The 12,964-nt window shown below is 38.2% G+C and overlaps 1 protein-coding gene across 2 annotated transcripts in view; it reads left to right on the forward strand.

The window, feature by feature from the left end:
- CA8 (carbonic anhydrase 8) overlaps positions 1-10,955 on the forward strand; it is a 46,825-nt gene extending 35,870 nt beyond the window's left edge. For both annotated transcript variants that reach the window (XM_056332186.1, XM_056332185.1), the window contains 2 exons: positions 1,014-1,186; positions 10,294-10,955. In XM_056332186.1, the coding sequence (XP_056188161.1) occupies positions 1,014-1,148 (135 nt within the window). In that variant the 3' untranslated portion in view covers positions 1,149-1,186; positions 10,294-10,955. The remainder of the gene's footprint in view (positions 1-1,013; positions 1,187-10,293) is intronic.
- The last annotated feature ends 2,009 nt before the right edge of the window (positions 10,956-12,964 follow it).

Here is a 12,964-nt window from a genome sequence, read left to right on the forward strand (position 1 = left end):
CAGCTGAACTGGGTAGTGAGGCATCAGAGGGTCAGCACAAGTACAAAGGCTCAGGCTAGGGGATCAGCCTTCTAGTAGGTTTGCTGTATTCAGCTAAGGTAGCTTGTCAATATGCCAAAGCAAAAGCAAACACAATTTTTTCAGTAGTTGTAACTACTTATTTTATATACCAGACTCTTAAAAATGGCATTGTTGAGTGATAAGATGTAATATTGCAGAGATATGCATTGATTTTCTTAGTTTTTTTGTCGCTCAGAGCTTGATGCTGATACCAGCAATGGAGATGGAAGCTGCTCACATTCTTCCCTAGACCAGATTAGATTTAGAAAAAATTGAAAAAGAGTCTATAAACCAGAAATACATTTGTTTTGGACTAATTTAAATGTTTTGTGTTAATTTTTGACTGTATTCGGTTTTCTAAGTATACTTAGCACCTACATCTACAGAACTTCTGAAGCGGTATTTTGTTTTGATTGGAAAAAAACATATTTTTCCATATAAAATGTCGACAGACTTCCTCTAAAGCTGAGTCTGTTCAGAATTCTCCTGGTTTAGAAAATAATTTCTATTTAAATGAAGCAAAAATTTCAGGCAATAAATAAATCACTGGATGAAAGTCAAAATAATTTATTGTCGACCAAGTTATTCCTGAAATGCACTTCTTTGAAGACCAGAGTGATTACTCTCATGTCACAACTGTAAAGGTGATTCATAGGGTTTAATCTGCAATGGCTAAGAAGGTTACAGATCCAAAAAGAAGTTACGAAAAAGCAAAGGTTGTTTGCCAAACCATGTGCATAAAAGTTCTTACATTTTTCTATATGTTAAATGCTTTGACAGTGCTGACAGCTATTTAGAAACATTATTAATGATATATATTGACCTTAGTATATGATACCTGACAGTCTCAAGTTTCAAAGCTGCAGAAGTGGCTGGACAAGGCTGATTTTGACCATAACTCCATAGAGAAGTATGTGTCTCAGCTTCTTCATGTCTGTTTTTCTGCCTTTCAGATAGAGGAGTTTCGTAGACTGAGGACACATGTTAAAGGTGCTGAACTTTTAGAGGGCTGTGATGGAATCCTAGGAGATAACTTCAGACCAACTCAGCCACTTAGCGATAGAATCATCAGGGCTGCATTTCAGTAGCAGAAGAGGAAGAACAGCAAAAATAATCCTTTATTCAAGTAAGTAAAAGCTTAGCAGAAAATTCAAAATATTGAAATAATTTTCATAGGGGAGTTTTTGTTAAAGGAGAAAACTCATTGAGTTCATTTCAGCTAATGTTATTGTATAGTATCAACAATTGTGAATTTTGACATTACTGTTTTATTTTATCCTGTAGTAAAATAGTTTGGTTACTATTGGTTCTTTAGTGGCTGGAATAGTTTGGTTACTATTAGGTTCTTTACTGGCTGGAATCTAATATACGATTTACTGAATTGAAATATTCGTATTGGTGTCAGTAGGCAGTGGATCTTGCACAATTACTTACAGCTTTAAATTTCAGCTAATGCAGTGAGAAACAGCACAGTATGTCTAGGCTACATGGTAGATTTTCTTCACTGGTTGATTTCTTTCCATGTTTTTAGAACACCAGTCATTGCTGAATCTTTATAGTGTTATCTGTTAAAAAAAAGGGTAGTAGTTCTGGAAGGAGGCCTATAATTCTCAAAGCAGGCCTGTTGATCTTTTTTTTTTTGGATCCTTTCTCCCTGCTTTACAATGCTGTTCGTTCCCAGCAAGACTGAATCTCGGGAAAAACCAGTGCAGATACAAGAGGAAACTAATTAACTTCTGTCATGGCTAATTTTTCATATTTCATTCATTGAAATAGTTGCTGCTTCTTGTCCTCAGTGATGTTTTCAGCCTTCATTGGCTCACAGAGCAAGAATTTAAGGATGTCATTGGATTCAGTGCTTAAGAGCTAATACACATGTGAACCTGCATTATCCCAGCTTCAGTTATTAAAACCTGCTATGTCATGTTCCCCTAGCCCCTATCAGTTACAAGATAAATTCCCTCAATACTCAACAGTTACTTTTAAATCTCATTATACTTAGTGAATCAATGTTTTACTGGAATGAAAAAACCTGGTAATGAGAGTTAAAGCCCAGGAAGGTGGTTGAATCACCTTCCCCAGAGGTATTTAAAAGACATGTAGATGTGATACTTAGGGAGATGGTTTAGTGGAAGAATTGGCAGTGCTAGGCTAACAGTGGGAGCTGAACTTAAAGGTCTTAATCCAACCTAAATGATTCTATGATTTTAAGACAACTAGTTACCTTGAAAATAGTGAGTCAAGACATCTACATTTATGGCTGATTTTGTGATGAGGTGGCTCCACCTTGTCAGAAATAGTAAGACAGCTAATCTGGGAAATCTTCAAGAAAAGAATGAATCTGTTCACTTGCCTTGTTTAGTAAGTCCTACTACTTTTTAATATCGTAGCATTTTTCATCTACTGTCTTACAATAAACTTTATTTAAATAATAACAACCTTGGGTACTCCCATTACCCTATTTTACTGGTAGAATCCATTATATAAAAGCTTCAGGTTTTCTCTCTGCACATTTCTTCAAACCCATATGTTCACAGGAGAACCAGTTCATCCAGAGTTTCACCTGGAAGCATGCTGCTGAAAGTTTTTGCTAAACATTTTTGGGAAAGGACATTTATTTGTATGTAAAATTCTTGCCCTGTCTAGGCCAATGATGGAACTCCTTAGTTCATATCAGGCTCTGTTGTGGTTAAACCTCTTCAGAGCATGCTGTGAGTCCATCCCCCAACTTCATATCAAGTTAACAAATGATCAGGCAGCAGATAACCCATAAAAGAGATTGATAATTCAGTGCTTCCAAAAATGGATCCATTAAAACTGAGTGGGAAGATTATCTTTCCTCCTGCACATGACACAAATTATTAAATGGGCTGAGACAGTGGCCAACAATTTAATGGTCTTTCCATATAGCATAAGCATTCAGGTTTTTTTTTGAAGTTAAGGATTTATTTGTATTTTATAACCCTATTTAATATCTGCATCCCAGAAATTAAGAAAAGAAAGCAAAACATTATTCCTTTTATTAAAATTGTTTTCTTACCCCTTATTTAATTTTGGGCACATCCCTGAGCCCAGTTCTCAATTACATGGTTCTCTGCAGTCACCAAATGTCGTCACTTTAATCTTGAAATGGATGTTTCAAATTCATCCTGGCTTCTGCATAAAAATTACTTGGGAAAATCATAGCAATATTAAAGTACGATTTTTCTCAGAGAGTGAATATTGCCCTCAGGCCAGTGCAGGTAATTCGAGTCTGTAACAGTGAAATTACTTGACACACTGAGTTTGAATTTTAAGCATGAAAGAGTTTCCTTTACAATGCTGGAATTGAAATGTAAAAATTTCCCTTTTGCTTTCATGTTTGAAATTTTATTACTTTTGTCAATACTTATAAAGATTTGTTTTAAATAATAAGATTTATCTTGGGCATGCTTCACAAAATAATCTGCAGTTTTAATTCCCAAATGATGGCATTTTTAATGTAAAATGATGGTCCTCACTGTAGGGCTATGCTAATTATGGACTCTCAAGCACTGAGAAGGGAACTGTGACTCCTGGCATTGTGTAGCCCAAGAAGAAATGGCACTTGGCTCTACACCAGATTGAATTATTTATCAGAAAGTCATTTGGCCAGGTCTTCTTTTAAGTTTTGGATGCATCAGTCCAAATAGCACTGAAACAATCAAAGGTTCACAATATATTCTTGTTGTTGAGTTTGTCTTTGGGGAGCTGGAAAAATGAAGTGTAAAAAGAAATTGTGTGGCTTTGACCACCTTTCTTCTATGCAAAGAGGCAGAATGGGAGGGAAACAGTCTTACCTACTTTGTACTGATTTCCTCACACAATTCTTTCCAGGAGGAAGGTGTTTAGGAACAGTAGCTCCTCATACAGATCTCAGACATCCTCAGAAACGACACCTTCCCTCATTCATAGGAATGGGTAATGGTCCTTAAGCTGTGACTGTGAAGGCTCAGTAGCAGATGGGAAGGTAATAGTTCGCAGGGTGGCATCTACATAGTGATCCAAGAGGGAGCGTTTTTTCCTTTCAAAGAGATTACCTTTTCTTTTAAAGTTCTGGTATGTCTTGAATATTACAATTACAAACACACAGGTGGACTTTTCTGACACAATGGCCCTCTGCCAAGGCTGCTGGAACTCCTGTCCTAGTGCAGCCCAGGAGGCTGTTGGCCACCCTTGTATAAGTGGGGTCATTACCGACTCATGTTCAACTTTTTGTTTACCAGGACTCCAGATCCTTTTCTGAAAGAAAACAGAGAAAGGATAACATTGTAACTTCCTCAGTGTTACCACTATTTTTTTTTTTTGATACTTCATACTTGACTGAGAGCCCTTACTATGGGCATCAGGCTATTTCTTGACAATCTCAAGTGATCTTGGGAAAAGATTTTTAAGTCATATTGTTATATGAAGCAAAGCTTCACAAGGGGGGACAATAAATGCTACCACTCAGAAATCAAATAATAAAAATCTTAAATCTTCCACTTTATGAAAAGCTAGATTTTTGGAAATTTGAGCCCTGACTGTTTTTAAACATGTGAATTGGGAGTATTCCAGCAGGTTATTTTATTCTGGGGCTTGCCACCTTACCTAATGGATAAGTACTTTTTTTCAGTCATGTATTCTTCACTGAAGACAGCATAATTTGTGGTTTCCAATGGATTTATTACCCTCTTTTTAATCCTTGTTGCTTTACATGTAACTGAATTGATAGACATGCCTTTCTCCTCTATTACATCAGTGGAACAGCCTAATCTGTGAATGGGCAGGATGTCTGATTTCAAACACTTGAGTATCACCTTGAACTGATGATACTGAGTTCAGTATGGCATGTCGACACATCTTCATCTCTTTATAAATCAGGGTGTATAAGCATGATTCCATGCATAGGATAGTTAAACAGCATTGCTCCCATTTAATAAGAGGAGGTCAAATAAATGCCTGGTAGAAAAATTATTGAAATCAATAAGATTCTTTTAATAGAAGGCAGTAAGAGGTAGTTCTAAAAAATAACTTGCTAAAATAATAATGAAAGAGTATTTTCTTTTGAAAGTGATAAACTTTAATTTACTTTACACTTGGGCATAATTAATAAACTAAAGAATTTGATTGCCAGTGTGTTGTCTCCGAAGTGCATATCCCAGACACAATTTATTTTGTATCCATAAATAAAGAATTGTCCTCCAAGTGTGATGATGGCTTATACCTACTCCATGTACCTATATACATTACTCCAGTTCTCTTGAACATTTTTTGTGTGACTCGTTCAGAAACTCCTGAAAAAGCATTGATTTTTATATACATAAATGCATGTACACATTCACATACACATTTGGTAGACCTTAGATTGTAAGCAGCTGCAAGTTTATCCAATGTCCTGTAAATTATGATAGCAAAAATTAATTGGGATTAAAACCCATTCTTGATGTAATTACCATTTTTCTACTTGTAGTTTCAAGATTAGAGGGGAAAAAAAAAAGAAGACAAAATATCAAGGTTGTGCTAGGCCTGAAGGACAGGAAGGAGTAATATACGGTGGGAGGAACAGAGGCTGTATGCCTGATACTGCAGAGACTGTCTGCATGACATTGAAAGGTCTGAGCACAGCGTTAGTTTCACAGTAAGGAGAGAGGGCAGTGTATTGACTGCATCTGGTGTGTTTAGTGAGTGGATAGCACACACGTAACTTGCGTTTGAAGCTGCTGAGCTGCTCTTGTGGCAGCAAAACTATGCTGCCTTTTCCACAGGACATTGAACGGGGGATGAGTGTTGCCTGTGGGAATGAGCTAGTGCTAAACAGGTAGTGGTGGACTCCCCTCTTTGTGGCATTGCACACTGTATGGTAACTAGATTATAGAATATGAAGGGACATTCAAATACAGTGTGAGCTGTGGAACTCGGCCTTGTCTTTGAGAAACAGAGATAGGAGAGGCACATGCTATGGTCTGTATTTCTTTGCCTAAGCAGATCTCAGTGAACTTGGCATTTGAATGGAGGTTTACGGTACGATCAATATGTCTCCCTATTCTCAGTTTACTGGTAGCCTTTGTAGTTCCTAAAGTTCACAAAGAAGTTGCTCTGCAGAAGTTCCAGCACTTGGGAATTTTATCCATTCCTGTTGTGTAGATTCCGGAGCTGGAGTGAGCTTTCAGCAGCCATGCATCATTAGGCTACTATGACCATTCTCTTTTTCCTGTTTTTAAAAAAAGCCAACACAAAGTTTATCAACACTAGTTCTTTAGAAATGCAAACACTGATTTCCTAGATTTGATGAAATATGAGTATTTATATTACTTCTTAGGAAGTGATTTTTCATCAGTCATTGTTTGTCTCCATGTGTTCTGGGTTTGTGCTTATAAGGTGGTTGGTTTAACTGTTAAGTTTTAATCTTTGAAAGAAACTCAACTTCACATTATCAACAAAACTGAGTATTGTTCTCCTGTTTTTTAAGAGCTTATGTAAAGTGCCCAACACTCTGCTGCCACTTCAGAATACTTGAGAATGTGCTTGTATTTGAATGTGTGACCGTAGGACAGACAGCCAAACACCTTTGGCTTGTGAGCCACACACCATAATTGGAGACCTACTGAAAACATACCAAAACTTCTGGAGCATTCAGGAGACCAAGAGCATCAGGAGTGGCTGAAAGATGGTACCTTTTCAGGTTGCCTCCCACTGTTTCATTGTAATAGCATGGAATGAGGCATGCACTGAGATTGTAAGTGAATGCTGTCATGTCAGCCTAACTTGTTTTCCCACTGCTGAGGGTTCAAATTAGTGAGTAGCTAATTGGAATTCTTACTGGAATTTGTGATTCTAGTTATTTCATATGGATGAAAACAATGCAATGAAACTATGCAAACAGACTCTTGCTAAGCAGATAGCAATGTTTTGAAAATAAAAAACAGAACTGTTTTGGGTTACTGAAAATGTTTTTGCAACTGGTAATTGTCACTCAAGATAGAGAATACCAGTAGTGACATTTGTTAACAACATTTTATGACTAACACTACAGTTTATGACAAAGCAGTGTTACAAATCAAAACTTACTGTAATTTTCTCAAAGATTTTTATGCATCCCTAGAGCTCAAGAGAAACAAAGGTACACTTTAGTTAGCTAGATGTTGTTAAATGCCCACAGAACTAGATGTAGACTCAATAAATGGTGGCCTTTTCATGGAAGGAATGGAAAGTGTTTCAGGGAAGATAAGGATTCAGAAGATAGTCAGTTCTCTTTTCTGAGACATTTGGAATCTATGCCTGACCATACTTTCAGGTGCTGTTTTTAGGAAGGTGTAGGATAATGGTAATGTGTAGTCAGTGTTAAACTAGTTTTGCCACCCATGTTCTTTGATTTTTTTTTTTTTTAACTGTTAAACTTTGTGGTTTATCCTAGTGTTAGAGAGGAGAAGGCAAGATGCTTCTGTAAGGAAAAATACAGAGACATTATGTGAGATGATAATGGTAAGGAATATGGTAAGACAAGAGAGGTGGAAAAGCTTTCCAGAAGGCAGATTGACTACTTTTAAGTAGCAGAAGAAAGTTTTTGATCTTGTGTAGTGATCTTGACCTAAGGCTGCTACAATGAGGAATCTTATTTTCTCCTTATCAAATGGAAAGGCACATTATCATGGCCGTCCTATTTAATTTCTCTATAGTCCATTTATTTGCATTTTCTCAACATGTTTGGAGGACTTTAAAAAATAATCTTTTTCACTGACATTTTCTTATATCTTCTTTTTGAAGTGTGCTCTGTCTATTACTATGGGAACATTGGGACTTTTGGTTCTTAAAAATATGTCAGCTGCGCCCTGTCTTTGCTCCTGCGGCTGCTTCATGTTTCTGGGATAAAGTTACAGTCCTGCATTTATTCCAGTTTTGTCCAAGAAAATTTATTCTCTGTGAGGAATCTAAGTACATAAAACTACCATATGAAAGAATTAGAAATAGGTATTTTTGGAAACATAATGATTTTTTTTACATTCTGAGGATGATTTATGAAATGTGATTGATCTTGTTAATATTTCTTTTTTTTAAACCTTGGGTATTGTGATAATAGCTCTCAGATTTCCCAGGTATTTACACTTCATGGCACTGATCCTGAAAGCTTTTCTTTGGTGACGGTTGTCTGATCTGTAGAGGACTCCACCAGAAGCAATGGGACTCTAATATATGTAGGACTCAACCCAAGCAAAGGAAATTTCAGAGGCAGAAATATAATCTATAAACAACAAGCAAGACATCTAGACAATTTTCTGATTATAATACACATGCCCATTTGTACAATTGTAGCTCAAATATTGCATTTCCAAAAACTTTTCAGAAGAGTAAGAGAAGCAGGTATCTTCATATCTACTTAAACCTTTAACTTGATAGTGTTACTTGACCACATATATTAGGGAACAGTGCTATTAATTTACCGTGGTAGAAAAATTACTCTTAAACAAGAACAAAGGGTAAACATGAATAACAACACTAACAGTATATACAATCAGTCTTACCAGACAATATGTTAAGTATTTCTGTAACAAACCCAACTGAAAACTTCAGACTGGCTCATATAATTAGGCTCCTTTCCAAAAGTAATCCATTAATACAATAGCTGCGCAAGTCCCAGTTCAACTTAATTTCACTGACTTTGATTTTTGGACCAAAAGCATTAAGCTTGAAGTAGTGAAAAATGTACAAAATGTGCATTCAATTAAGGAGTAATTAGATACTCAATCACCCTTACATCACACTAGGGATTATCCAAGAAAGAAGAGAGATACTACTTACTGCAGTGTATAAAACAGTTTTCGTAATTAGTTTAGCACTAATTGAGATTGAGAACGTGTCACTGTGTCACAGCATTAGTTTGCCTACGTGGAACCTTAAGAACACAAAGTTTGTGGCTTCTTTTGAGCTTCCTCACTCAGCTTTTTCAGCCTTAATTCCCTGATCCAGTATCATCAGTCCAAGCAAGAGGAACTGTTTTGTTCACTTCAGGGAGGGGGTTGGTTCTTGCATCCTTGTGTTAGTAGCCCACTGAAAAACATGCCAAGAGTTTTCCCAGAGATGGCAATCTTATTATTACATGTTTTTTTTGATGTTACACCTTTATACCAAACCCCAGGAAGAACTGGGAATGCTCTGTGCTATTACGTGGAGTGTAACTGTGGCTAAAAGTAGCTGCTCCGTGAAGGGCTTACAGCCTCCGCTTAGAAGGCAACTGGTAGAAAGTTCTTCAAGTTGACCATCAAATAGTCCTGCTGACAGACATCATGACTTTTGGGGATATTGGATAGTAACCAGGAAGCACATAGAAATCCTGGCACCGATTGTCTTGTGGGTAGACACTGATTTCTTAACAGCACTGCTGGTGACTGACAGCCTCTACATTCCCTTCCTCTTTAAGAAAAGTGTGGGAACTCTCTAGAGATGCATTGACTCTTCCTGCAAGCAATCGTGGCCCCAGGTGACCATTTGCATCCATGCATTTTTTGATTTTTTGTGTGTATGTGCTGAGCTATAGTTAGCACTAAAATAACCTCGGGAAAAAATGAGATTATTAGTACAACAGAATGAAATGGTTTGGCACAGTTATACCTACCACTTCTGAACCGAGAGCACTGGAGTAACCTGAGCAGCTGATTTCCTAAGGTTATGCTGAAGCACAAGAATATGTGTTTGCATGAAACAAAGAATTGAGTTTTCTCTGCTGTTAATTAATAAGAATATTACTGGTGTTAGGAAGGACAAATTGGGTGATTGCTTTCTGTCTCCTGAGCCCACCTGAGTCCCATGAGAGCTGTGTACTCAGCACTTTACTTGGTAGGGCCCCTAAAGTAGTAAACAGTAAAAAATCCTCTGTGACTAGTAAATTTTCCTTCCTAATTTACCACCATGGTCTCCACATTAGAATCAGTTACCTGACTAATTCAGAAAGCCAATTGTAAAGTTTTGTTTCAAGTTTATAATTTTATCACTGTGTTTAACTTTGAATTTTTATTGCCATTTCCTCCATTGCTAGTAAATCTTCCAGTTCTGGCTTTACCCTAAAAGAGAAGAATCGGGACCATTATGCCACTGAAGTATACACTCTGAAACTGCCCCCACCTGCTGTCATGAAATCCCAGCTTTTAGTTTTCCCTGTCTCCCTGGCTGGACATAAACAGTCTTTCAGACCCACTGTGGAGGAATTTCAGTAACATAATTGTTCCATTCTCTTTTCAGAAAGTGGGAAGACAATGCTCCCACAGTGCCCTCAGATGAGAAATGGAAACTTTTGAGGCTGCTGCTTCAGTTGAACCACAAAGCCTGTATTGTTTGTCATCATCTAATTCAGCCTTGATAGACAGCTGTGACAGTTGGTCTGTCCACACAGCCCAGTGAAATTCTGGGAATGGGGCTGTACATTAAGAGAAGAAATCACATTAAATCTTCCAATTCACAGTTAACTATTTTAAAATGGTAATTATCATTGCTTATATATAGTTACTTTGCCATAGCATTCAATAGTGGTTTGTGATCCAAGTAGTATTAATTTTAAGCTTGGTATGAATGTTAATATGTAGAAATACTCATTATTATTTTGAATGTTAGATTTAATTTTATTCCATATCATCTCTTGTGCTGTCAGTAACCATCTTTTCTGTAGAGGGGAGGTGCGTTCTGTAAAACTAATAAAAACATTGTTTGTTCACAGTGAGTATTATACAAATTCAAAATTAATTTTTGGGCAGAAAGGAGCACTTTTCTGCCAAACCTATGCCCTTAACACGATTTATCTGAATAAAGCTGGATGACATTTGCATTACTAGGAACCTTACTGAAATAAAGGACAATTTTGAAGCAAGGAAAATTAACTGGTATAACAATAAACAAAATCATCTGGATTATTTTCTACTTGACGAGTTGTTGGACTTTGCAAAGAAATGTTCAGTTCAGGCAGAAAATGATCAGCCTTTGTTCTCCTGTGAATTATGATTGTTCTGTTTGTTCTGTACATTGCTGTGGAGGGTGGTCTGGGGACCTGCTCTGCATGCCCTGAGCTCACTGCACAGCATGGGGATTGCCATGTTTGGGCCACACATCTGACAGAACAGATAAGGGAATGGCAGTCCAAGGCAGCTAGTGAAGCTCATAGCTTCTGATTCCTGCAAAATACCAAGATCTGCAGAACAGAGTCAACAATGTGTGGGCAATAGCTTTGATCACCATAGCTGTCAGTGAGGTCCACTTTACCAACATGAGAAGGGCAGGTTTAGGCAGAGACCTACAGGAGTGGAAGAACGCTGGAGGCACAGATGGCAAGCTCCAGGCCAGGGCACAATGGAGATGCAAACCAAGGGTTCACAAAGGGGACGTTACTCCCTTGGAGCAGATTGGTGAGTCATCAATCACAGAGTCATCACCAGGCAATGGTAAATGCAGTGTCAGAAGGCATGCTTAATTACCTTGTCAAGGGTTATGGGGAGAGCTGCTGCTGAATAATGAGTTACGAATTCTCTGAGTTATTTATGTGTATATTAGGGACAGCAGAAACAATAGGACAACCCCACACACCACGTGAGCTGCGTGAGGGGGAGTGGGTAGGGCTGACTATTTCCCTTGTTCATAACTGTGCGTACTGCAGAAACCGTGCTTCCTATGGAGAGACATGCAGCTGCCCTTGACAGCATGCATTGCAATAAATGCTAAAGGATGTACAGCAACACCATGAAGTCATCTGGTTTTTTTTGGGCTTAGCAGTGTAGCAATTGGCACATTGCTCCGTGGGCCTATATAAACTTGTATTTCTTAGGGTTACGTTTAAGGGAGTCCCTCTCCACCTTCCACCCAAATTTAATGAAGTATAACCCCATTATCTAGTCCAGGGGTTCAAGGTTTCAGTGCTGGCCAAAACCACGTCTTGCATCTACAAGGTCCCTAGCCCTTCTGTAATGTCCATGTAGCAGCTTCACCGGCTCCTGCCCCTCTTCCTTCAGCAATGATTCCCCACGCAGCTGCAGCTAGAACCTGGAGCCCAACCCCAACACACTGGTCACCAGAGCCTGGCCTCCTGCTGGTCCACATCTTGCCATGGGGCAGGGAGGAGTCTCTGCATAAAGTCTGCTGCAATGGCCTGCAGTGGCTGGGCCAGACTGTCCCTGGTTTTTGACAGGAGCCTGATAGTTTGTCCTAGTTGTCAGGCTTGGTACTAAAATCTTGAAAAAAACCCCCTCGAAACAAAGCCTTACGAGGTGGAAGTCAACTGCTTTCTGCCAGTTCAAGATGTATTCCTATCTCCTTGCACCCAGCAGCGACAGAGCCACCCAAAAGTGGAGTGAACCCCATTCTGAACCAGGCAATTCCCAGGTTGCCTCTGCAATAGCTCATTTAGAAGATCTCCCTTTGCACACAACACATTATTAACTACTGAGTATTAACTGAAAGGAACTGTAGTATTAATATGGCAAATATTGACATTATGATGAAATCTGAAATAGATTTATTCTCTAAATAAACATGTTCCTTATCTTGGAGCTGGTTGATATTATTCTGGCTGTGAAATACAGATACATTGCAAAGCAAATGATGTAATGTCTCCACCAAAAAGTCCATTATTTCCTTTTCCTGTGCTCCTTTCCTGTGTTTGCTGTTCTTTCCTGCATTACCTTGTAAAGTGAACTTCTAGTTGTGTAAATGCTGCTACAGAGGAATTGAGGTTAGTAAATTTGTGTCAACATTTGTCAGACTTTCTTTTTCTAGGCTTGGCTTTGAAAGAGAAAAAAAGGCTCCACTGGTAAAAATACTTGTAACTGTTTTTTCTGTAGACCTGCATCTAATTATAACAACAAATTAATTCACAAAACACACCCATTCTAGTTACAGATTGGTCAGCCCACATTCGTGGTGTGTTGGG

The sequence above is a fragment of the Falco biarmicus genome, chromosome 3 (genome assembly GCF_023638135.1).
Source record: "Falco biarmicus isolate bFalBia1 chromosome 3, bFalBia1.pri, whole genome shotgun sequence".
Classification (NCBI taxonomy): Eukaryota; Metazoa; Chordata; class Aves; order Falconiformes; family Falconidae; genus Falco; species Falco biarmicus.